Source organism: Anopheles moucheti, chromosome X (assembly GCF_943734755.1).
Source record: "Anopheles moucheti chromosome X, idAnoMoucSN_F20_07, whole genome shotgun sequence".
NCBI lineage: Eukaryota > Metazoa > Arthropoda > Insecta > Diptera > Culicidae > Anopheles > Anopheles moucheti.
Genome location: NC_069142.1, coordinates 8,029,440 through 8,055,862, shown reverse-complemented (window position 1 = coordinate 8,055,862; position 26,423 = coordinate 8,029,440). Strand labels below are relative to the sequence as shown.

The window sequence follows — 26,423 nt, the reverse complement described above, 5'->3', positions numbered from 1 at the left end:
GGATGAAGTTTCTGCTTGCCAGAGACTCCTTGTCCTTGAGAACAGAGTATTTCGAGATACAAGAGGAATTCCTTGGTAGAATCGTGACTTCGGATAACAATGATTAATTTACAAGTTCTGGATTGCATACCATGCAGATGATCAAGTAATTCTTGAAACACGAGCGACGAAATCTGGATGCCAATTGCATGATCAGTGCTCTCAGTTCTATATTCTCCACAAACTCTTTCAAATTAGAAGACTTGAATATGATACTCTATGGAACTTGGACTCTATGGTCTTGGACGATAAGGACGAAGAATGTCAAAGTTCTTATCATTTTTGAGCAGAGACTATCGCGGACTATCTTTGTTGGGCATTACAAGCAGGAGGTGTGTAAAAAGAGAACAAACCACAACCTAGCTGAGCTGTTTGGCGGAGCAGACGTTGAAAAAAACCGACAGGATTCTTATCCCGGCTATCCAACTACGTGGTAGAATAAGTCTAGTAAGTCAGAATTGGCAATCATGACCTAGTAGGTTATTAAAATTAGAAAAATACTTCGAAAAGCCGGCGAAAGCCGGAAGGATACGATGAATTGGGACACATGATGAGGATGCCGGACTCATGCCCTACCAGGAAGGTGCTCGTCAGTGACCGCTTCGGCACTGGATCGGTGGTTCAAATGGAGCTAAATCTGTTGGAAATTGGATGAAGCTAGAGAGATGAAAAAGAGCAGATCCGTGGACCGTGTTTCCTGGAAACGGAATGACCCTGACCATGTCAGCACGACTTTGAGCGGGTCAGGAAGAAGAACGGTATCTATTAGGGGATTTCTCTGATTGCATCAAAAGTCTTACGTAGACAAAAAGACCCAAAATTTCCTTATTAGCCCCAAAGTATTATCGGAAAATTATGTATTTCAATCAAAATTTTCAGTTCCGTCCAAACATAATCGTTCCAAAATGAATACTTGCGATCTTGCGACGTTTTTTTCCGCTAAGTTTATTCTTATAGTGTAGAGTGAAAAGGTAACATTATCGATTGACTTAAGATGTCCGATGTCCACTTTGCTATGTGGCTCACCTTTAAGACAAGATTATTTGTTCGCTTTTTTTTTCGCCCGAATGTTCCCGAAATTGCCCATTTCCTGGTGACACTCGCGCGAACGTTATGAAATAGATCTAGAAGGAAGAGAACCACGAGCGTCCTTTTACGGTCGACAGCTCTGATCTTGCCGCTGGACCGGCGAGAAAGCAAATCGAAAATAAACTTAATTTTCCGTACACCACCACCTCGTCCGAACCCACTTGCTCACACTTTCCGAAACTGAATTTGTGGCATTTTGAATGTTTCAACATGTATACTCGGATCCAAAAAAAATAAACCGTGAACCGCCCAGAAGAAGAAGAGCAGGTGCCCTTTTCTTTAACTTTTTTTTTGTGCCAAACACACCTGCTCCACAGTATATGATGTGCGGATGCCTTCCTACCTCAACTCATCTCAACCTAGCTCGTGTTTTACGACGAGCCCACTATTGATTCTTTCCCCGGTTAGAAACGCAACCGTTGAGAATGGAAGGTGGTAGCGAACGGGAACATTTTAGTTTGGCAACGGAAAATAACCCTTACCTACTGCCGGCCGCGTTCCTACCCAGGTCAAGCAACATTCCATTCTGCCTTTCCAACCGGGGTGCGGAAAAAATAACCCATACGAAGGTGGCGAGATGTTTAGAGTGGCGTAAAAACGGGAAAATACAGCTGAGGGGGAAAAAAAAGGATGCTTTCCGAATGAGCGCGAAACCGCGCGTTTTACACTCGATCAAAAATATTCACCCTTCGCCAACGCAACCTGCTTTCCCCCAGCATGGCTCAGCCATGCTATCAAAAGCACCAATTTGTTCACCTTTTACTCATAAAAAATATGCCGATTTAGAGATACGCCATTCTAAAAATATCTCTCACTTTTCCATTTCCGAAGCATTTCGGTTGTGCTGCGCGAGGAGAAAGGAGAAAGGCCGAAGGATGGGAGGTTTGAAAAATTTTCCATTCTATTTATTGAATGAGTTGATTTGCGGCAAAGGTGGTATTGGGCGGTGTTGTGGCGCCACTCGCTACTAAAAGGAGGTCATTAAAATAAAATAATAAAAAAGCAACCAGAAATTTCGAATAAGACACATCAAGGCGGCCAGGAGTGTGTTCTATGTTTTGGAAACTGATTTAGTAAGGGTTTGTTTGAGTTTTTGTGAAATTAATATAAAAAAAACCGGAAGACTATTATATCAAAGCTATATTGGTGTTCGCTTCAAGTAGTGCACATGAACGTGTGTTATCGTCCAAATGAGGTTCATTTTTATCGCTTCATTACATCGGTTGCCCTATGGCCTAGTGCAAGCGGTTTCTTTGCCACAACACGTAGATAATGAGTTCAGGTCTCACTTTAACGAGCTTCGTAATTACACGCTAAGTGTTTTTTCTGTCGTATTATAGGTAAGTACTGTAATAAATAAGCTAATTGGTAAGCAGCAATGGATCCCGTCTTTTACTAATCCGTGCTAAAAGTGTCATTTTGACGCGTGCCTTGTTAAGGGGGTAGTACACTATGGCGCGCAAGGAAGAAAAAAGAGATGATTTTCAGGACAATTTATAACGATAAATAAATGTCAAACAATGGAATATATTAGAGTTCATTAACAAAACCAATATTTCACCCATAATTTTATATAAATTACGACACCGCTTTTTTTAACATTTGCATCGAATAGCCTTTAAAAGGACGAAGAAAACTTGCTCCATATTTCGGCTCCAAACGATAATAGCAAACAATGTGGATAATTTAAAAAAATAGATAAACCACGTTCAATTAGGACGAACCGTTCCTCAGTTATGATCTCCTTAAAAACTTTGAAAACATGGATTAGCGATAATCGCGTTAAAAGTTTTGAGTCACCGCATCGCAGGCGCTTGGACACAGCTTCACTTTTCGGGATGTAATTTTTTTTTAAACCCGGAGTTACTCACAAGTTGCAAACAAATAAAAAATACACTAAACGGACACTGTAAGTAAAATTGTCCACTTTTTTTAAACTTGTGCAAAGTATACTACACCCTTAACAAGACGCAGCAGCCACGAGAGCTTCGACTTTGTAATTCTGTTTTAACGTTTCCTAATGACGCCACGCTGCGGTTGCCGATGATATTCCAGCGCATCATTTGCGATCTATTATCCGCAAGTAGTGAAAAGCTCCCTTCCCTAAAATCACTGCACTAAGCGCGGCTGCATCGCTGCAACAACATAGCTTAACCTCCATTGAACAAAAAAAACCCACGTGTATGCCCCGCCGGTCGTATCTACACCCATCTATGCCACTTTTTTACGAGCTGAACGTGTACCGCGCCATCCGGCGTGTGTTGCATTCTCGTCGTCCGGAAGCAGCACGGCCCCACGGCTTGCGCCACTCACCTTCACCAGAGTTGCACACGACTGGACACATATATCTGGCAAACACTTTGCACGCTTTGTCGCATCATTTAGCTTCGCTCTCCCCACGGTACACACACACACGGAAACGCACGTCTACGTACCACTTTCGTCAAAGCTCCAAAAGGCGCACGAGTTAATATCCAGCGAACGAAGATAATGCACCTCTCGAGCGAACGAACGTAAACCATCTGCTGAATGTGTTATTTCGGAGGCAGCAGCACGGCGAGCAAAAAACCACGGGCGATACTGGACATCCGACAATCGGACGCGCTAAATGGAATGCGAAATAAAACCTAAAACACTCCGTTTACTGCGCGGAACGGTTTACGAGCGGTGAGAGGGAAATAAGAAAAACCCCCCGAGTGGCAATCCTTGACACCCGCTAACCCAATCCCACAGCAACGATTTCATAATAGTGCACCGTTCACACAAGCGAAACAGGAAAAACACATCAACCACCCCCCTTCCGCCAGAAGAAGGGATTATGCAGTTGAACTTGTCAACACCACCGGCCGAATCCACGCGCCAACATGAAATGGAAACGCTTTTTTCGTTAACGCCAACTAACATCAAACGCATCTAGAAGCATTTCCACAGCCAAACAACACAAACCCAAGCACCTCCGCGTTCTGAGATGGTGTCTGGTGCGGGAGGCATTCTTCCATCAACACGCGGCTTCTGGAGCGAGTTGTTTGCTGTGGCGTGAAAGAGTTTCCTCTGCTTTTCGTTGGGAATGCAGCAACAAAGAAAACAAAAAAAAACGTTAAGTGAAACAAACATCTTCCGAGGCCTCGAGATGTGTGGACGCTACTCGTGGGTAACTCGTACTGGATGTCTGCCATACACGGTGGAAACGACTGGGGGTGTGGCAATTGTATCATTGAAGTTAGCAATTGAAACGAAATCAAAGAAGAAAGCTCCATTTAAAAATACCTACGGATATTGGAAAACTGTACTCTGGACTCACTAAACATTGAAAACCTCTTAATATTTAGATTAATATTTAGGTTGTCTGGTGGAATTCTCATTACGTGACTAACACACCTCAACCTCTTTCTTCTTCCTCTCTGCGAGGTACTCCACTGCGGTATCCAGCTTCCTGGACATTCCACTAGTTACTCCGCAGAGTTGATCATTTAGAACTCAACTACCTCTACTTACAATAGGACTTGGCAGCTAGTAGCCATATGTCCTATACCACAACCAAGTGCTCAGGAATATTAAGATCATTCTAATTCTAGTCAGAGGAGAATGTCAGTTGAAAGTTCCAACGCAATTATAGTATACATAGCGCTAGATCTTCAGTAATTCTTCAACAAAACTAGTCCAAAAACTTCCATTTGTTAAGAATTTGAAGATTTCCGAGTTCCGACACCTACCAAGATTCTAGAAAATTTCCAGATCAAAAATCAAACGAACGTTAGAAATTCACGCTATTGAATCGAACAATGCTAACATGATAAATGCATGATAAATTGTAGAAAAAGTTCAGTAAGTTAAAGCTCACGACAGAGATATCAAACGATGTTTTTTATTCAACACCTTCTAAAACATAAACTTGAAAGAAGTAGGCATCTACGAAACTTGGCCGAATGTTACCGGAGAAGTAAAACGATAGAAAATTGTACCTTTGGCAAGAAAATCATAGAAAATGTGATCCAAAGCAGTGGCGTTATGATTTGTTTGTTTGTTGATAGAACACCCAACAAAAAATACTTCAATGGATTGTGAAGAATACAGACCGTGAGAATTTTTGAGGTGATTTTTGAGGTTGGAACGAACTCTGTGCTAAGCGTTTTTACCTAACTCAGACAATTACAAACTGTTACGGTCTTGTGTCAGTCTGAAGAGTTTTGTTGAGGAAGATCCTCAAATTGGGCAGAGTTCCACATCCCGGGCACACTCAAACTTCAAGAATGCAGTTTGACCTCGCACCGGAGCACTTTTATTCAAAACTACCCTTTAATTAATTATTTTTAAAATTAAACGTGACATTAAAGGCAACATCACCGGATTGTAAGAATAAATTAAATATATCAAACAGTCCCCGCACCTGAACACTGCCGGCCATTACACTAGCCGGGTGGGAATGTTATTATTCAATTAAAGGGATTCTTTCTTACCCCGGAACGGCCGGCCACATAATTGCAACAAAAAAAAAACCCGGCAAAATGTAATAACAGCAGCTATTTGCGCCTATTTGCAGGGGTAAGGTTACAATCAACAACAACAACAAAAAAACATACAATAATGCAACACGACACGCAATCAATCGACGAATCCGGGCGGTAGGTTTGAAAAGCATTCCCTGCCCGACCGTTTTGTGCCCGAATCAATCAAATCAAATTAGCCAACGTTGCGGGGACCAACCAGCGGCACGTGGGATATGTTTGCAACAACATCAACAACAACAACAACAACAACAAAGGGGAGTAATAAAATAAACAAACAGAAAAGAGATAGCATTTTATCTACCCACAACAACCAGCGACAACCTCGGTGAATTGGACTCGCAACACAACATTGAACCCACATTTCCTATCGTCCTTGTGGAGTCGGCCGCATCTCATCTTGTTCAGGGGAGGAGGTGGGGGGGTGGTGGGGTTGTGAGAGATGAAACAGTGGAGATGTGTCCTGTTTTTTTTTATAAGTTGGTCCCACTAACGAGCAGTGTACCGCAATATCGATCGCCTGCTCTCGACCATCGTAGGATGCATTTCCATCCCGACCGGATGGAATACAGCGCGCGCAAACGGCATAACTATTGCGCGCATCCACCAACACACCCACACACCGCGTTGCCGGCCTCTGTGTGGGTGGTAGATCCGAAGATGCGTCCCAGTGATGCACTGCTGGCTATCAATGCAATAGTTTTCACGGTTGATGATCGGCCACCATTACCCATAACCTCAACTCTGGGCAAAACATTGGAGAAATTAGACCATGCGCTCCAATTTTTCATTGGTAATGTATAGATGTTCAGCCGGTGAAGGATGAACTGGAATTAATCAGCTGCATTCACGCATGCCACATTGGCTCTAGGTCTAGGACACTGGTGAAGGATGCCGGTTTAATGTGGCAACGCGCACACATCCAGCCAAGTGTGAAGATGCTCCGCACTGGAGGAATCCTCAGGCAAGGGTGGAAACGAATCAGCTGTGAGTAATGGGTGGGTGGTTCTATTTATGTCCCACGCAATCCATCTTCGTCGTGTGAAGAGATTTCAGCACCCAGTGGCACCCAATCCACCAAGCAACAGGAAAGCAAGGCCGTTTGGGAAAACTTGATTAACCTCACAAAAATCCTGGGGAGTTTTGGACCACGGCAACACGGGGGAGGGCGACGCAACAAGGACATCCAATTCGCGCTAATCGTCAAATGCGCCCTTTTGCGCCACAGAACGACGAGAAAGAGAAAGCAAAAACTACCCCCTCTCACCCCTCCTCCTCCTCCTTCTCCTCTCAGTGCAGTGCAAAAAGGCACTTGGAAAATGGAGAAATGACGCGGATAAGCTGGCCAGCGTGCAAGCGTGGTATAAATATACCCGGATCGATCTCACGCGCACCGGGAGCCCTTCGGGTCTAATCGAGCAAAATGTGGCAAATCGACCCGATAAAATGGCAACAACCAGAGAACCCGGGGGAGCTCCAGAAGCTGGTGTACGCGTACGCTCAGCGACGCTCGAAAGCAACGAAACGAAGTTCAAAGTCTTCCGCACGGAAAAAGCGGAAATTCTGCGGGTGCTGAAATGTAGTTGCGGGTAAAAATAGACCGCAATAGAGCGAAGTATGATGGATCGTGTCGAAGACATTTAGCAAAAAAGAAAGGGCGAGTGTTCGCGCGCGTCCCAACCCCGAGCACCCCGGAGAATTCAAATCATCTCCAATATTTGTGCGAGGATCAAAGTGAAACGTTGAGCTATTTTTCTTCTGGTGATTCCTATCCCAGAAATGGACATTCCCGCACAAATTGTATGAAGCTGACCGCTGACCACCCTCTCTTCTGTTCGTTTCGTGCCCATTAGTGTCCGGCCACATAAATCATGCCCTTTAAAATGGGGGGGGGAGCGATAGCGAAATACCCCACAATTTAGTAACTAATATCCGTATAATTGCACCGTCCTGCTGTGGGCACGTTGAAGAGCAAAGATGATGTGTACGGGAAGGTCATTATCGGCTATATTATCTTCATCATCATCATGTAAACGCCAACAAAAGGCGCCCTGCCATGATCTCGCTGGTAACAAACCCTCCCCCTCCCCAACCCCACCAATAAACCGCGCGATCCGGAAAAAAGAGTCATCACAAAATCAGCGAGACAAGTAACAAGGCACGCTAAAGTAAGCTATTAGGTAAAGGTTTATCTCTTTTTGTTTTGTTTCCCCGGTTTCTTAACAGCCCGGCTGGCGTGGAGGAGCTGTGATGCAACAGATGGGAAATTTAAAAAAAACGACAACCCCCTCCCACTCGGGAGGGACGCTGAATGCAACGGGGAAGGTCAAGAAGTTCGATTTTAGTTTCCATTACGTTGGCCATTCGAGTAGCACACGTCAGCCCCCATCCACCAGTCTCGACCAGAGTACACGGATGTAAGCACACACACAAGCAGTGAAGAGTAGAGATGGGAATATCATCTCATTTTCAAGATTCATCTCAGAGTTAATGAGTTGCATACAAGAGTTAACTCTTCACAAGACTCTTGCAGTTTTACCAACAATTTAAACAAATAAAAAAAACTAAAGTAGATAACCTCTAAATGAAGTTTATGTTCCTTGTTGGTGGAAATTTTGTTGAATAAAAATGGCTATTTCTTTTCTCATTATTTAATTATTGTATTATTTTTTTATTAACTCAATTAATTTGAACCGATTTCTGTTGTTATACCTTTATATGTCATTTCAACAAGAGAAGAACAATTTAAATCGCTGAACTTACTCACCAACGAATGAGTGGAAAGTCACCGCAAAGAGCGCAAAGAGGCAATGAGCAGCTGAGAGCCTCACTCACTCTGCTCATTTGTGTCTAATCTCTGCTCATTTTTTTATGACGAGAATAGTCAAGACGTTCATCTTCGCTAACGCTGGAGATAGCACAAGATTTTCAGAACAAAGTGTGTAGCTAGCGAGTGATCGACAGTCAACGCTCGATTCGGTGTGGTGTGAACGAGCAGTCAAATATGGCTTGAGTAATACTGAAAAAAGAGGACTCACTTCTGAACCTCATCAAAAAAGAGGAACCTCACGAAAGAGCCTCACAAATGAGCTACAGAGCAAAAGAGGTAGCTCCTTTTCTCACCTCTCAAATGAGCCTCATTAAATCAGAGGCAGCTGACGATACCACCTCACTCAGTGAGCAAAAGAGGGACCTCTTTTTCTCACCTCTCATATGAGCCTCACTAAAGCAGAAGCAGCTCACCAGCTCACTCAGTGAGTAAAAGAAGGATCTCTTTTTTCAGCTCATTCAAATGAGTATTTTGCTCAGCTCTGGCTCACCCACGAGTGCAATGATTCACCCACACATGGAGGAGTTGACGAATGAATTGAAACAACTCTTTGCAATGATTCGAGTTAACTCACTCACCAAGAAGATTCAATTCATTCATTCATTCTGACTCAATATGCACATCGCTAGTGGAGAGCCAATTGGTTTGCGTTTGTGGTCGACTGGGCGACTGATGGGGGGTAACAAAGCAACAACACTCCCAAACGTTCGATAATGCACCGACCGACGGTGAAGTGGTGCAGTGAATGCACACATTTTCCCTGTCCGTGCGTGTTTGACCTTTAGGAAACTCCTGTCGACGCCAGACTGTTGGTTTGGGATTTTTAACGCCCCTGGAGGTAGAAGATACTGGAACGGAGTTGGAAGCGTTACGATGCGAAGCGGGATGTAAACATTTTTAATTAGTTCTTCGGCAGTTTTGCAACCTCGCACGCCAAACAATGGTCGGAACACCTAACGAGCAGAAGCAGGGAGTTGACTGATTTTTGCAAAACTTTTGAAAAAAACACCCCCTTCCCGGATGGAACATACATTCTGGACTGCGAAACAACTGCTGGAACTGCATCGCCGCGTTCCTTTACAGGCCACATTTAATGAGTTAATTTACATTTGCCGTCCGGGGCGGGGGCGCGTTCTTTTCCGCTGCCACTTTACAGCATCTGACGCACCCAACGGAAGTGAGCTCATTATCGATGGACGACGGTGACGCTATTTCATTATATTGCGGCGAAACAAAACAGTGCCACTAGGTCGGATAAAGTTCGTGCCACGGTGTGTCCCGAGTCACACACGTGATGGACGGTGTGGTACCAACCTGCCACAGGACACGGATCTCCGGGGCCGTTTTGTGCTGCGATCGGAAATAAAACTCCGCCAACACCGAGAGCCCTAATTAACGGTGCGAAAGCAAATGAAAAGGAACTTTTCAGCGCCGACGAGACGATAAACTAGTAATTGGACGGACATTTCGCTAGTTACGGTTTCGCAAGAAACTTATTTGAGCAACAGCAACAATAAAAAATAGTAGCAAAGTGACGAGTTTGAGCACCGGTGCGGCGCATCTCTCATGCCAATCAGAGCCATCGGGCAGTGGGGGGCGCAGGAGGTTTTATCGTTATCAGGACAGGACAATAGCATCGTACCGTTCATCGTTGAGATGATGAATTTGCGTCACAAAACTGCATTCACTACGAAGCCTACACAAGCGGAAGCGAACGCCGAACAGTTGCGAAACGGTGAAGATGCACACCAACTGTGTTGGAGGTTATCAAGACACGAAGCGAATGCGAATTCGAAATGTCATTAGGTATGATGGATTTTACGTGTGATATGGCGCAAGTTGATTCAGTTATGCAGAATAACCTATAATAACATAGTTAATCGAATTGATTGTCTAAAATCTCAATCATTGAGCACGGCGTGGGTAGCGAGTGCTATGGGGAAATTGGAATTGTATTGAGATCTTGGACGAAATGATTGGAAATCATCAGCAGCAGACCTCACCTAAGAGATGCCGTGAGTGCGAAGATTTAGAATCACTGGTCAATGGTGTTGGATGACGTCAAACTTTCAAGATCCTTTGCTACTTCCACGGATGTACGCTAGGCAGTTGGCTGGTCTGGCTCCTGTATAACCTCACAACATAGAGTCCAGGCATCCAAGAATCCAACAATGAACATTTTTGGAACTATGTTACGTAAGTCTATCTAAATCCACCCACTGGCACTGATGACGCAGACAGCTCTCTTATATAACAGATGCTTACAGGTAGTGCAGCAGACATATTTGTGGAATTTAACGATGTAACAACCACAATAAGTTGGTTTAAAAGGCCGAGTTGGAACTGATGTTGTGCTGCATAAAAGATTGTTAAGTGACAATCAGTTATATGACACCGTGAAGCAACTTCTTCATTTATTACTACTATCGAACGGATATCCGGCCCTGGGTGAGTGTGGGATGGAGATCTGGAGTTATTGGAAATACTTCAGAAATGTGAAGATCATGTCCGGAAGACTCAACCCGTTGTCTTTTTGGACTACCTACGTGGAAAGAAGGGATGCTATTGAATCAAAGTCTATGGATTGATGGAATTCATCTACAAAAAAAGTCGTAAATACCAGGGTCGTTTCAGACTATAGCACTCGAAGCAAGTGACTGATTCCAAGATCACCAAAGAAGTTATTTATCAATTATAACAACTACGTATTCTCATGCTTTATTACAATAGAATTCTAAAGTTGACGGGAAGTTGTTCAAGAATAAAATACTTCCACAAATTCCCTCCGATTCTGAACTTTTAGACGAAAGCTTCTGAGAGTCACCTTAGAAGTCCAGCCAAATATTGATCTCAGATGCTCAAAATGTCTGATTTGAACTAATTCTAATTGCTGATATTGAAACATACTAGCCATTTCTTCAATCTCCAACAAAGAATCGACTCCAGGGCACAGAAGCAACATTCTACAGCACAACTTTACGAGGTGATACATCTGGCCACAGGTTCGGCTCCACCCGGGATGCTTTTACTCATTTTAGGCAACAAAACAAAACTTCTCCAAAACTCCAGTACCACAGCATCACCAGAAGCAAAACCTTCCGATCGAACTCGTCTAGAAAACCCGAAACAAAAAACATAGCGTTTGATCTAACCAACTGGCGTTGGATATGGCCTTACGTGAAAAACGCAACCAAAAAACCCCATCTCCCGTGGGCATGTTTTGTGTCGTTTTCTTCAACTGAAACATAAACAATCGTAACCCAAGTCGCCTTCAGTTTTTAAACTTCCCTCAGTAGAGGAAAGAAAAAACCTTCCCCAAAATGTCCGACGCATCTGTTGCCGGTTCTGCAGTGTGCAGTGGTCGGAATTCTAGAAAATTTCTATTCCACCAAAGCCCAACCGTGCTGTTTGCAAGGAAGAACCAGAGGAGAGAGAAAAAACTACAACGCATTTATTTACATTACCCGAGGCCATCACTGAACGAGTGATGGTGGGGGGTTTGCTGATGCCGTTGTTTGTGGGTTGGAACTTCTTCCGTCTGGGCGCGAGTATAATCGAACGGATGCCGACTAGCCGCCGTGCTCTATGTGCTGAATCTTTTTTTTTTCCTGTGCCGCTATCTCAAATCAATATTATAGCACGCTTCATCAATTTCCAATGAGCTCAACTCCCACACCAGTCGAGGTCCTTTGCCACAACAACAACAAAATGACTACAAATAGCGAACAAGAAAATAAAACACAAACAGTTTCACAACTTACCCGTGCGAATGGGAGGCTTTCTGCGGTTTGGCCACCACTGCCTCAACCACCATACCCCCCCCGTCCACCCGCTAACGTCTGACAGATGCTGTTGATTGAGAGGACATCCGCCACCGAGACGACGCCTGTGACTGAATTTTGATAGACAGATCAATCTGACAAAGGGAGAGAGAGAGAGAGAGGGAAATAATAAAAAAAAACAGGAAATAGAAAGAAAGGACATTTCGTGATGAAAACATATCACCGTGTCGCCACAGGCTGAAGGTCGGACCTCCCAAAACTGTCCGACTGCAACACTACTCACCCTGGCGTGTGTATGGCGCCCCGCTTCCGGTGTTTTTTGGGACACGCTTCTCGGCTGGTTCTCGCCGTTTCGGAGTCTCACTTTCTTGGAAAATTGGGGGGGTTTTGTTTGGTTGTTTCTTTTGTTTTTTTTTTTCGTTAAACTTAGTTTTTCTCTCGCTTTTTGTTTTTTGCGTGCGTTTTGTAAATTCGGGTTTTTCGGTTTCAGTTGATTGAAGTTGAGGTTGAGGTCGCCGCTTTACACAGTCACGGGCATCCAGCTACACACACACACACGCACTGTGTTTTCCCTTGCCCCTTGCTTCCCCCCTTCCCCTCCAACCCCCCTTGCACCCCTTTCACCCCCGTTTCAACACTGCACACACTAGTAAGCTTTGTCAACGGTCTCCTCCACCGTCCACAGTACTGCTGCGGAACACCAGGATCAGGTGCAACCGTTGCACGTGCCGATGCAGTTGCCGTGATGCCGCTCAGCGGTGGATGACGACGTTGGGCCGGGGTGGTCGCACCGTTGCTCTGTTGCACATGATGGAGGCGCGGATAGGCGCAACCATCCACGGCACACACTAGCACACGCGACCGTACACATTGGGCGGAAGGGCCGCCACGGTAGACATATGACACACACACACACACGTACACACGCAACACTAGGGCACACTGTAGAAAGGGGGTTTGAATTTACAGCTAACTAGTAGACACACACACAACACACGCACTATCTTGTCCCGCGTGTCAAGTGTCACGATCGCACATGGGAACTGCAATGTTTATAAGCCGCGCACTCTGTGGAGGGGGTAAGGTTTTTGAAGAAAATTAGTTTTCTGGCGTCTTGGCAGAACTTTGCCGACAGTAGAGATCGTGTATCGCAAGCTCAATTACATAATTCTTGTTTTGTGAAGATGTAACTTTCGAATGTAATTGTGTCTGTGGTTGTAGACGACCACACTAACCACCCAGTCGGCTCAGCTCAATCCACACGTTGACGCTTTGGGAAAATGGGGAAAAAAGAATCAGTTTTCCTCCTACCAAAAACGGCCAAATCCCAATGCGAATTCACAAGGACATCAAGAAGACATTGAGATTTGACGTTTCACATGTCTGGAAGGACAACACAACACAACGCAAACAGAAAAAAAACACACAACATCCTGCCACCTATACATGGAACACAAAACAAATAAAAGGAAAAGGGAGTCCCCCAAAACAACACACACATACACGCGCGCAATACACATGCCAACCGGGAGTTCCAGAGCAAGGACGAAAAGGAAACACCTGACCAAGAAATGACAGGTAGCGCGCAAGAAAGAGAGCGAACGCGAGGGCAACGAATTGCGAATATATGGTTGGCGCTGTTGAATTTTATCGCGACTAAAGGGGTCGTAGAATCCTTCGTGCGTGTGTAGTTGTGTGCGAATTTTTTGTTGCCGTTGTTGCAAACTTTGTACCCTGTTACATCGCCGTGGTTTGGTTGAGGATAAACACACATAGCCACTGCGAAAAGGGTATCCAAATGTATCGATTGTGTACTTGTTGGAAGGGGGAGGTACTTCGGTACTTCGGCAAAAAGACAACAAACTTCTTACATAGAAACACAGCACAGGCACAAGGCTGTCCGCACGGGAGGTTCGAAGAACTCATCCACTACACGGTGGTACTCCCAAAATGGTGGAAACAGCGCCAGACGGCACAACACCCACAAGGTTCAAGGTTCTCCACCCGCTCGGACGATTGGGAAAAATTGGCCGAAAACAGCGAGACGGTGGAGCACAATCCTTTTTGTGTTCTTCTTCTAGTGATTCCCCGACAAGAACGCGCCATTCGCACGTGTGTTTTGCTCGAACAATCCATCGAAAGCAACGCTCAAAGCGCTCGTGGAATGGATGATAATAATAAGCGGGGATGGGATGGAGTCGCACGGGTGCGGATATTAGGCGCCAGGATTATTTACCACGAAGAAAATGTTGCTCAAAGGAAGAGTCGCGCTTGGGAGACTTCCAGGAACCGTAAGGCGTCACAACAAACTACCTCAGGTTGTGACATCCATCTCGGTAAAGATTACCCCGATAGTTTTGTAAAGATAACTTTTGGTCACAGACCACACTATAACGATCAAGAATATTATGGTTTTGAGCGTTAGTTTCTGGCAAAAATCTCCAAGTTGGCGTTGGCTACGCGAGAAACCGGAGAGCTAATCAACCGACTAACGGCAGGCTAATGAACTTGCGGCGGGGTGAGCAGTAAACTGTTTGCCTGTCAGCCTGTGGCTGACGTCAAACCACAGATAGAGGATCAGATCTCTACGTGAATCACACCGTATCAATTGCCGGGGCCAACCCCGAATGTCTTTGCCCACACCTCGCGCGAGTGCAACAATGTCGCGCAAGTTCACGCAAAAGCCCCCACCTATCAACAGCCGGACGCAGCGAAGCAAACACACCAAAAACTGATTAAATCTAAACTCCAAACTGGCAGCTACACAGCCAGCTCACAAATCGGTTGCATCTCCAGCGTGCTCACACTCAAACACCGCGAACGCGACTGTGACGCTTCCTACGCGGAACTGCGGTCCATTTTACATGGCCTGGGTTAGAAGCGGGCTTTGGGGGGGTGCTAACGAAATCATCTTCTCAGCAGCACCGTGAAGCCGTTAGCCCAAACAGCTTCCCCGCAAAAAAAGGGCACCAACAAACGCAACGTTCACCGAAATCGGATTCTTCCGGAATGGTCGACTACTCGCAGGAGAGTTTGCACGTGCTTTCGATCCTTCTTGCAGTGCGCTTGTTGTTGTTGTTGCTACTGTTGTTTACAGAACCCCTCGGTTGTGTTCTGTTGGTTGTGAGGCGTTGCCAAGTCACTGTCTGTTGAATTTGTTTTTTGCCGAACGAGATGCGGACAAGGTGCTTTGCAGAACACCAAAAACTACGCAGGGAATGGAATGAATGCGTCCCTCATCACATCCGGTTCTGCCGGTTGACAGGCCGGAGTTGGTAAATTTGGCGCACACACACACATACACGCGCGCACACACGAGGAGCTCCAAAGCAATACAATGGTTTCTTTTTACGTTCGAAGCGATAACGCGCTGCCCTTGGCGAACGGGATATGTGAGGAAGATCACACAAACTGTTGTTGAAGTTCTGTGCGAATTTCTCCTCAACCGAGCTAAACAGAATCGCTTGGAGAAGCGCCAACAAAAAGGATCCTGAAAGACGCACTCGCACACAGCCACAACACACCGAAAACGGAAAAAACGTTAGGCAGAAGACACAGCTAGGCCACGGTCAGCGGTGAGATCTCGTTCCAGGAGACTTCAATGTTCCGAGCACGCGTTAACTAATGTCCAGCAAAATGGCTCCAGCGGCAAACGGTCTGCCTGGGTTGCCAGTTAGCGAAAGACAACCTAGGATGCTGTCGGAGACGGTGTGTTGTGGGGCCACACATTGCGAATAACCGCAAGGAATCGACCACACCTCCACCATTAGCCAACCGGACCAGCTCCTGCACAAAAACTCACGCACCACGGTTCCACACGCTCCGTCGCGCCACACACGGCTTCTAGTCCTGGCTTCTTTTTCTGTTGGTACCGCGCTATAGCCTGAAGGTATCTTCCCGTCTGTAGTGCCCCGACGGAACCGTTTGTACACTGCAACAACTCCGGTACGCAACTACATCTCGCCACGAAACGATGACGGGCACTTACCAGTCGAATCCGGCCGCTGCTGCTGCTGCCCTGCCTGTCTGCTTGCTGGCTGTATGGCAGCGAACTCTATGCCGTGTATACAATTCCGGAGATGAGGAAAAAATTCTCCTGATGTGCGTGCGCATGTACACAAACTGTGGTGTTTCAACAGCAAAACAACGAACAAAAAAAAAACCGTCCGCGTTCAAACGCCAGGAGCGAAAGGGACACCATTCAACTGCCGACGCTCCGTGGTTGTGGTCTCGCTTTTACGCGTTTACTCCGTGCTCTTTCTCACCTGCACAGCGGTACAGGGTGAACGCCGAACGCGAACCCGAGCGATACACCGAGCGTGACAAAACATCACCAGCTCGTGCGGTCTCTTTTCCGTTCGGATCGATGCGGCCCGCTCTTTCCAGCTACTTTGGTGGATTGTACGATGCTTGGGAATGAAAGAGTAGGCACGTGTTTGGTTCTCGCTGTCGTTTGACAAGCACGCGTATGTGTTTACGAACGTGTGGCTTGAAGAGTTCATTTCTTCATTCAAAAAAGTTCAAACGATGCCACAAAAGCTTCCTTGATGTAGTTGATCCTCGTGCGTAATCTAAGGCTAAAATGACCACAATAAAATGCGGAAACAGCAGAACATTGGAAATTATCGATCTTGCTAATGTCCTTGTAAAAATCCTGACTTCATTGTAGTCACACCGGTTCCAAAGCTTCTGATTTAAATTAATCGTTGAATTTAAAGCTTACTTCAAACGCCACAAACAAAAGTTTTGCGCAAAAATCAGTCAATTGCAAGAATCTTGTGTAATCAACAACATTTCATAAAAAAGGGAACTATTGTGTAAGTTATATTATTCAAATATCTATATTACATATATATTCTTTTAGATATTTAGCGCCTCTAAACAAAGCCCACGAAAGCTTCCGTTAAAACACCGTATAAACGTGAGCTTTTAAAAAGCTCCGTTCGAAAAGATGTAAAATTTAAAATAATCTGCCAATGACGAATTACAACGTTCATTGTAATATTCTAAACAAAGAACAAACAAATCGGTGGCATTTAAATGGATTTACACGTAGAGCAGTTTAAAGTTATAACTAAAAAAATACAAATTTATACGCTCTAAATCTAAAATGCAACGAAATATAATTAAAACACTATTTTCAGCATGTCTTAGCTACAAAATGGATTATCTCATTGCTTTAGTACAACAAATAACAAATATTTCTTTACGAAAGAGCAAAATACACTGATAAAAATGGATAAAGAGTTTGTTTGGGGTTTGCCTCAACTGATAAGCTGGCCTACAATTTAATTTACCATATCGAGAACATGGGCAAAGCATTGATAAGGAAAACAATCAAGCGATAAAGCCGCAACAAGCAGCATTACATCAAATATAATATATTAAATTAATCTCTGATAAATAGTACGCGATAATAACCTTGCCGAAAAGTTGGCTTCTTGTTTGTTACATATAAAAGCTATCCATTTCAATCGTGGAAGCAACCAACAACGTTCCGTGTTTGTTTCCGTAGGAGTTTGTTCGCCTGCTACTATTCTTCTTCGCCTATCTAAACACTCGGTGGTGCCATACCAAACCAAATTTACTTAAAACAAACCCTTCACACTAATCGCTTGTTTCGCTTTTCTTTTCCAACATCCTCATTCGTAACAGTTAGTTTCTACTCTCCTGTTCCGGTAGATAATCGAGTGGGGAGGGGTGAGATATAAAGAAAAGAAGAAACCGAAGAACCTTCCGCCCCCCCACCTTTTTCCATGTCGTGCCGGTCAAATAAGCTCAACACATTTTGATGATGTAATTGTTTGCACTACGCGAAACCTCCGCCTCCGAAGCCCGAAAATGTTGCGCATGCGATTCTACAACACGTGCCCAACACGCACGCACGCACGGCTGGAGTCAAACAGTGGTCAGCTCGCCCCAATGTTGTTGTTGTTTTAGGGGAGCGTGTGTGTGTGTGTGTGTGTGTGTGTGGATGTGAGTGAAGCTATCAGGCAAAGCGTAACAATTCAACCCCAATCGGTGCGGGGTGTGTTTCATGCCCACTTTGCAACAATCGGGCGCTACATTTGTTTAAACCACTCATACCAACAGAGAACGTTTCGTCTGGTTCGTTTACTTTACTCGACCCGCTGTTTTTTTCTATACCGTCTGCTCCGTTTGGGTGGAGAGAGCGTGCGCGCTTCTTCGGTGTTTCGGTGCGTGAATGTGTGTGTGTGTGCGTGTATGTGGACAGGTGCACACCGAACGATGGAGCATCGTTACCATCCGTACGCACCGCGGGAATGAGTAAATTCCGTGCCCGATCCGCGAGATGACGTGAAATTGTTTATTAGCACTGGATCGCGTTTGTGTGTGTATGCGCTACTCCCTTGTGGGTTTAGTGTTTGCCGTCCCTGCGGTGCATTCAATCAACCGTCGCTACGAACAACATTCACCCAGCTTGCTCCCAGCCGATTCGGGAAACAATTGCTTAGTGCACGCATACCACCACAGTACACAGGCTTGTGTGACCGTTCTGGCCTGACAAATCGAATGCCATTCGCGACACTGCTGCAGGTCCCTTGCCAGTTTTTTTGTTGGCAACAATCCTCAGTGCCCAGCAGTTCGAGACGTGAACGCGACAGGACCTCAGCGATCCGTCCGTTTTGATTACTAACCTCCTGGTACTCGAACTGAACCGGGTCACTCATGTGAGTGGCGCGAATCATTTTGTGTTTTAAATCGTAAATGAATCAAAATTCTCCCAGTAATGTTCGGTCTACCCCGCAACGCCAACACACGCTCGTAGTGAGACGAGCACGGTATTGAGAGTGTTGTCTACTAGCACCAGGTAGTGCGTGGTGCGCTTGTGTCCGTTTGTTTCGGAACGCGTTTTCCATTTACTTCGTCATCTTCTAATCCGTCAACCATCCGGTGGAAGGCCCGGCTGATTGTAACACCCTATAACAGAGAGAAAACAGTTTAAAGTCAAACTTGCAAACTTGGGGGGACCATTTGCTGGATGCTTACTACGGCGGGAAAGCAAATCGTTCCGATCGATAGTCAGCCAGTGTGTATAGCGTCGCCAGTAACGACACTGCAATCAAACGGTTGCGGATTATTGAAGGCTTTAGCCCGTACCACCTGGTCCGGTGATATCCGGTCCCTTTTGACCAAGCAACATGACGTCGTTGGACAGTGACAGTAACGTTCCGGTGGATCCTAGAGTGCAGGTAATCCCTGGTTCTTCTTCGCACACACACACACCTATACGTACACACATACACAGTTGAATGCATTTTTGCAAGGATCGATTACGGATTAAGCACCCCCTTCTGCAAGGCAATTCTGAAGGACACCAATATTATCCATTCCAACCATTGCACTATTCCAGAACGCTTCCAGTGCCCTCCGATATTTATTTTACGTGTGATTATTTTTCATCCTCTTAAAAATCCTCCTCTTAATCTCTCTCCTCCTAAAAATAAAAATTAAAAAAAAAATCATATTAAAATTACAGATTGAGCTGGAAAAGCTAAACGAAGCAACGGACAACATCAACAAATATGAAGTCGATCTTGACGTAAGTGACCGGATGCTGCACGAAGTAAATCATTACCTACACGGCGTGCAAATTGTATTCCCTTTTTGTTTTTGCCCGTTTCAAACCGTAGGAAGCGAAAAATGAATTCCGCGAGCTGCTGCGGGAAAGTGCGGAAAAGATAAAGGCGGTCGCGAAAAAGGTTGGCAATTCGATCGATGCGGCGAAACCATACTATGAGGCACGGCTGTACGCCTCCCAGGTCAGTCTCCGTATTTTGCTTTGTTGTACAAATCCTGTAACCTTTCTCCTAATCGCTATCCTCCTCTATGTCTATGTCTGAATGTTATCAACAGATTTGTAGATATAGGAATATTTAGATGTTTAACTAGCTGTATCTAATCTATTCTGCTATTAATCACAATATTCTCGTTTATATACCTGCAAATGAAGCAATCTTCGCTACAGATGCCTTACTATTCTTATTATTGACAGGGCTTTATCAAACTAGTTGTTGTAGTCGTCCAAAGTCTTTCGAAATGTTTGGAATTCTTAATAGCTGTTTTTAAAACACAGGAATTAAGTCAGAGAAGGCCTATTCTCTGTGTTTGTTATTATCAAACTTTCCTGATTCGGGCTCCAGAAACTTGAGATCTAGGAAAAGTTGTTGTTGAGATTGAAAGTAGTTTCTTTACCTACTCTTAATATAAAATGTTTGTTGGTGAAATAAATAAAATCCCAAACCATCCTCTCCATCCACAGCTAGCGAAGGAAACGCAGCAGTGTGCGCTTAACTTCGACAAGGCGAAATCGGTGCATGCCGCGGCCAAGGAGATGGTGTACCTGGCAGAGCAAGGGTTGGGCGAAAAGTCCACGCTCGATACGGCGTGCCAGGAGATGCTAACGCACGCCACTACACGTGTCAACGAGAGCCAGAACGAATGCACCGAAATGCGGAACGTGCTGAAGATAAGCGAACTAAAGCTGGAGGTGGCCAACAACCGAGTCTGCAAGCTCCACTCCCAGCTCAAGGGTGCCATACGGGCGTCAAGGTATAAACAGTGCAGAATCACCATCCGTGCGCCATTGTTTTGTAGCGTGTCGAGTCGGTTGCAATTATGGGTTGTTGCATTAATTACCATTTTCTTTTCTTTTTCCTTTCCCCGGGAGCGCATTTGCTTTGTGTGTTGTTTCTTTTTTTCGTGTGTTTTCGATTTTCCTTTTTGATTTGGTTCCATTTTCTTTGGTTAGCTAGTTTCGATATCCGGCGCAATCTTTTGTTGATGAACATTATTGCCTACCAGCATGAGTTGCTTTTCCTGTAAGTATTTCAGTAGTGGTAGAGAGAGAAAAAAAAGAGAGCACAAAGTAGAGCGTTATTTTCTGATGGGTAATAGTAGTGATGGCATACTAACCACGGGCATCGTTTCCTCCCCTCATACCCTCGCAAGGCCGTACTATGAGCTGCGAGCCAACTATAATGCACTGCTGCTGGAACAGAAGCAGAAGGTGGTGGAGCTCGAAACGAAGGTAGCCGAATCGAAGCTACGATACAACGAGGCCTTGTCGAACTTAGAGCGCATCTCGGAGGAGATCCACCGGCAGCGTAAGGCACGTGCCAACAGTCTGGACGAGGATGGTGGCGGTTCCGGATCGTCCTCATCGTCGGCCGTGACGGGACGGGGCGGTAAGATGCTGGCGACGATGCACCTCCCGTTCAGCAACTCAACGTCAGCGGCGCGGATCGACAGCAACGATGAATATCTGGAGTTCCCGGCGAAACTGTCGATTAAGGCGAGCCCGATCAAGCAAAAGTATCTGGACAAGCTGGACTGTCCCCATCTGCTGAAGGACTTTGCGCGCAAAACGAGCCCAAGCGGTGAGAGCGACTCGGACAACTATCAATTCTCGCCGAACCCAACGATCGATGACATTACTAATATGTCGTCGGAAGACATTGAACAGTGGACGGAGATACGGTTGTCCAACTCGAACAGTAGCAGCTCCGGGTACTCGCAGCACAACTCGCTGGTACTAGAGGATGCACCGACACCGCAGGACGAAACGACCGATTCGTCGTCAGAGGATAGCCCGAAAGCAAAGACCCGCATTATCAAGATGGAAACGTATCAGCCAGAGGGTGGGACACGCCGTACGGACGGTATCGCTGGGTGGATCGCAAAAACGGGTAGCGTCGTCGGTTCGGCGGCGTCCGGTTCGAACGCGGGCAGCAACGCCAGCAGTAACTCCACCACCGCCAGCACCGGACGGCGCCAGAGCCTGGACATCATCATCGATACCGGGGACCGGGTGAAGGATGTGTTCGCACAAGGCATCCAGCGCATCGGCAAAACGCTCGAGCGGCGCAACAGCGAATCCGAGGTCGCCCGGGATGAATCCGCCGGAAGCGATTTTTTTCTCTTCCAGCGCTCGGACCCTGCAAAGGATGGTCTGTCGGATGAGCAGGTGGAGAACCTTCTTCTAGATCAAGACTGCTCCGACATCTTTCAGAACGTGGTAAACATATCAAAATGAGGCCGGCCCGCATCCGTCCACGCCGGTACGATGGTGCGGACGGACGGGCCCAGCCAATCAGAGTGAGAACGATATGTAGATCGTACATCTATTGTCGTATACATGGAAATGCCGTTGTCCAACCGGTGTGTCACGTGCAGTAAATAAGTCCACAGGGCCAATCTGCTGGAAACGGTGAGACAAAATTAGCAATGAAGCAATTATTCAACAAGATCACAGCATACTAACGCGCGCAAGCGAAATCATCGTGTATTGTGTTAAACGATGTTGTTGATTTATCATAGATTCTAACGCCCCAGCAATAAATAAATCATAGCGTGGTGCAAACCGCAAATGCAGTAGAACAAAACGATCGAGATTTTTCACTATTTTCTGCCTCAAAAACTATCACATATTCCTCCATTAAATTTTTTGCACAGCTGAGAAAGTAAACAAACACGTTTGACATTCCGTTTGAGCGTCGCGTGTTTACAACGCAGAGAGCAACAATGAACAATCAACGAGGAAGAAAACACAAAGCCAACCAGGCGACAGCTTAAAGCTTATCGAACAAAGGTTATTTAATGAAATTGTCTCAAGGGAAAACCATTTTAAAATTTTTATTTACGAATGTAATGGTAATAGTTCATTTGTTCCTGCTCCATAAATGAGACTGGGCGCAAAGGAAATAACAGAGAAGCGAAAAATGTTCCAAAGCTCTCCTACATGGGAACTTTTGATGTGCGGATTGCATAGTTTCAGGCGCAATTGTTAGCGATGCTTGCAAAGTATATAACAGCAGCTGTTTTACATAATCGCCTTGTCGCGAGCTTATTTACAGCTTGTTTTCCACTTTTAACAAGCCCACTTCAACGCCAAGAAAGAAAACAATGTTATGAGGGTTGTTTTCTATTGTTACTAGTAGAATGGGAAATATTGTTCCCATTCTTGTGCGTTTGTGCGCGTGTGTAGAAAATATTTCATAAAATGCCAAACTGACGTGCGCACTGTATATAAGACTGCATGTACACAGAGTGCCACACACTTTGCATGGGCAGTGACTCACCCGTCGTGAGAAAAATCGAAAAAAAAAAATGACACGCACGGTCTGAAAACAAAACAACCCACGAGACGCAGGTGGTGCATTCTCCTGGTCGCTGGCTTGTTGATTTCTGCTGTTGTTCCTGTCTGCCTTGTGCCGTTCGCGATGGATTGCAGCCCACCGGATACGCTGATACTGAAATCAATCGTACACACAGGCACGAAGGTGGTTCCGTTTCGTGATGGCACAAGGGTAAGGAGCACCTTGGTGCGATTTGAGTGGATCCTAACGCTGCTTATGATACTTCCGCTTTCGTACCACCTTTGTAGGTAAAATTTCACTATCAAACGAGAAAATGTGACGAATCGCGAACGCTCATTGACGACAGTCGAACGCAGCAGAAACCAATGGAGCTAGTGCTGGGCAAAAAGTTCAAGCTCGAGGTGTGGGAATCGATCGTACAGCAGATGGCTCTGCACGAGGTTGCACGGTTCCGGTGTGACAAGTCGCTCGTGATGCAGTACCCGTTCGTGTCGAAAACGATCCGCGACGCGCAGAAACCGCGAGAAGAACGGAAACACTGCTGCGGCATGACCGTACAGAACGAGGGCATCGGGTACAAAGATCTGGACGAGCTGTTCACCAACCCACAGGACCTGGAGTTCACCATCGAGATACTGTCGATCGAAAGCCCGGAAGAGTACGAGAAAGAATCGTGGCAGCTGAGTGACAACGAAAAGCGGTCGCTGGTGGAGAAGCTACGCGAACAGGGTAATGCAGCGTACAAAGCGAACAACCTAACCGCAGCCCTGGAGGCATACTCGTACGCTACGGGCATCATCGAGCAGTTGATGCTGAAGTAAGTGACCAGCACCCTGCACCCTTACAATCAAATTGAATGACATTGAATCTCTATGAATGTCTTGGAGATTTAAGAAATTTTGAGGATTCCTTAAAGATCCATGAATTTTCGAAATTTCAGGTATCCTCCAAGATGTAAGACTGCTCATGGATTATTGAATTCTCATAAGATCTTTAAGCATTTAATTAAATCTTGTCTTCAGACATTCGAACTTTTATACAGACGAAATATCTCAAGCGCAGATACCATTCCTTTTGGAGACTTTGAATAATCTATATGGATTCAACAATTTATGCAAAATCTTCAAGTTTTGAGGATTCATTAATCTTTTGAGAGTCTACACATGATTTTAATAACTCCCTAACCGCATATTCTTTTGAATGGCTCTTCTTAAAACGTCGTACACTGATCAATTTTTGTGCATTTGAAACAGGGAGAAACCGCACGAACCGGAATGGAATGAGCTGGCTCAGATGAAGGTTCCGCTGCTGTTAAACTACTCACAGTGCAAGCTGTACGAGAAGGATTACTATGCCGTGATCGAGCACTGTACCGAGGTGCTGAAGTACGATCAGAACTGCGTGAAGGCGTGGTTTAGGCGCGGCAGGGCCCACGCCGGTGCCTGGAACTTTGATCGTGCGCGTACCGACTTTGAACGTGCTGCCGAGCTGGACTCCAACCTGCAGCCTTCCGTACGCAAAGAGCTGGCCAAGTTGCAGGAACAACAGCGCCTAAGGGATATAGAGGATAAGTTGAAGTATCAGAAGCTTTTTTAGAACAATTTTTTTGGTAGTAGTAGATGGGAAGATAGGAGACTAGAATGGAAAAGGGATTTTTGCAATAGTCTGCACTGGTTGTAGGCTGTACTGGGTTTTTTTTTCATGCCCAAAGGTAGCAGGAATTGTGACCCACTCCTACCTTTTATTTTTGTCTCGCCGGTCGAGTACTTGTTTTTTTTTATAATGGTTTTTGTTTGTCGGTTTTTGTTTTTGAACCGTTTATGTTTTGTATTTGTGTTGTATCAACTTTATATTTCTATTTGTTTTTTTTTTTACCAGGTTGGTATGTGTGCTAAAGTAGACTGCATCTAGATTAAAGGTCTAGAATTAGCAGTCATACAACTCGCCGTAAAGGTGTCATTGTAAGATTTTGTGTAAAGTTTATTTTTTGGTTTTGGCTTACTTTACGGCCTCATATAATGGCTATTATTATATGTCATATAACGGCTTTTATAGACTTATTTTAACATATCAGCAGGGCCTTGGCTATATATGCAGAATTTCGGGGTATTTGCAATAATAGTGGTCAGTCTTCTTATATTAAGCTTTACAACTGTTTTTGGAGATGTAAGCTGTCCCTTTGCTAAATGTCACACGGTCGCTTGAATTACCCATAGCTGATTGATCAGTCGATGGATCTGCTTCTTCTTTACCGGCACAACAACCTGAAGAAGTCTAGAGGTCTGCCATTTGTGGCTTTCTTTGACTTTATTTAGCTTTGGATAGTCAGTCTCCTATACGGAGAGATTGGTCCGGATGTTGTTTCAGATCGGTCCTGTCGTGTGAAGAACGGCGCACCACAGGACCGCCCCATGAAGTCCATGAATAACTATGTATTTAATTCCTTATGTTTCTACAATGGATCTAAATATTTATTAAAAAAACTCATTTTTATTTTTATGTTAAGTTTTTTTCCAGAAAATATTCTTCTCCCTCAAACATCAGAACCAAGCTAGTATATTTTAGCCGGAAGTCTTCAACCGTGTATGGAATGGAACAGAGTAACCGAAAAAAAACTCAGAGAAAAACTGAGCACTTGAAATCATATTAAAACAAAAAAGTTGTGCATATTGGTGTTGGTGGTTCAAACGATGCTTCTTTGTGGCAGCATAATCTGTGTATCTCTTTGTTGTACTTTCATTTATAATATACACTCTTCCACAGTGAAACCACACGTAGTGCACAATCGTTCTTCTCAATCCATTCATCACTCTGATTTCCAAGGGGATTTGGTCAGAAATTGTTTTCGAGTCAAAAGATAGATAATTGTGCCATTTCGGATCAGTAAGGATAAGAGTTTTTTTTTTGTGGAAGAACGATAATCAATTGGGAGCAGCAGTGTTGCAGACAATGTCTGAATTGTTCGTAAGAATCGGGAAATATATGTATAGATAGTGGAATTGTGCTTTCACACAGCCAACAATAAATGTCCTTCGTTACGCCCAAAGAAATAGCTACT

The 26,423-nt window shown here is 45.0% G+C and overlaps 3 protein-coding genes across 5 annotated transcripts in view; 2 read left to right on the top strand and 1 right to left on the bottom strand.

Moving 5' to 3' along the window:
- The window catches only part of LOC128307435 (Ca(2+)/calmodulin-responsive adenylate cyclase), a 36,454-nt gene extending 23,636 nt beyond the window's left edge, over nt 1-12,818 (bottom strand). The window contains exons 1-2 of the mRNA XM_053045280.1: nt 12,529-12,818; nt 12,225-12,379 (exon numbers count right to left, since the gene is read on the bottom strand). The gene's annotated coding sequence lies outside the window, so the exon portion shown is untranslated. The remainder of the gene's footprint in view (nt 1-12,224; nt 12,380-12,528) is intronic.
- Nucleotides 12,819-19,260: 6,442 nt separating this feature from the next.
- On the top strand, nt 19,261-22,641 carry LOC128306426 (uncharacterized). Of its 2 annotated transcripts, XM_053043947.1 has the most exons (6): nt 19,261-19,459; nt 19,747-19,809; nt 19,901-20,029; nt 20,530-20,819; nt 21,023-21,088; nt 21,219-22,641. In XM_053043947.1, the coding sequence occupies exons 1-6, from the start codon at nt 19,409-19,411 to the stop codon at nt 22,300-22,302; spliced, it is 1,683 nt and encodes a 560-aa protein (XP_052899907.1). In that variant the 5' UTR covers nt 19,261-19,408; the 3' UTR covers nt 22,303-22,641. The 2 variants fall into 2 exon arrangements, with proteins under 2 accessions (XP_052899907.1, XP_052899908.1); XM_053043948.1 differs by lacking the exon at nt 21,023-21,088.
- A 750-nt stretch (nt 22,642-23,391) lies between these two features.
- LOC128307474 (AH receptor-interacting protein) lies at nt 23,392-26,379 on the top strand. 2 transcript variants are annotated; one of them, XM_053045344.1, is made up of 4 exons: nt 23,392-23,575; nt 23,653-24,182; nt 24,619-24,942; nt 25,872-26,379. In XM_053045344.1, exons 1-4 carry the CDS (start codon nt 23,489-23,491, stop codon nt 25,918-25,920), a joined length of 990 nt encoding a protein of 329 aa, XP_052901304.1. In that variant the 5' UTR covers nt 23,392-23,488; the 3' UTR covers nt 25,921-26,379. The 2 variants fall into 2 exon arrangements, with proteins under 2 accessions (XP_052901304.1, XP_052901306.1); XM_053045346.1 differs by having other exon boundaries at nt 24,619-26,379.
- Nucleotides 26,380-26,423: the final 44 nt, after the last annotated feature.

Excerpts from the sequence above, each read along its gene's own strand:
- LOC128306426 (XM_053043947.1), top strand. The coding sequence starts at position 19,409 with ATGACGTCGTTGGACAGTGACAGTAACGTTCCGGTGGATCCTAGAGTG. Across the intron at positions 19,810-19,900 it reads AATATGAAGTCGATCTTGAC|GAAGCGAAAAATGAATTCCG; the intron begins GTAAGTGACCGG and ends TTCAAACCGTAG. Across the intron at positions 21,089-21,218 it reads CAGCATGAGTTGCTTTTCCT|GCCGTACTATGAGCTGCGAG; the intron begins GTAAGTATTTCA and ends TACCCTCGCAAG.
- LOC128307474 (XM_053045344.1), top strand. The coding sequence starts at position 23,489 with ATGGATTGCAGCCCACCGGATACGCTGATACTGAAATCAATCGTACAC. Across the intron at positions 23,576-23,652 it reads CGTTTCGTGATGGCACAAGG|GTAAAATTTCACTATCAAAC; the intron begins GTAAGGAGCACC and ends CCACCTTTGTAG. Across the intron at positions 24,183-24,618 it reads ATCGAGCAGTTGATGCTGAA|GGAGAAACCGCACGAACCGG; the intron begins GTAAGTGACCAG and ends CATTTGAAACAG.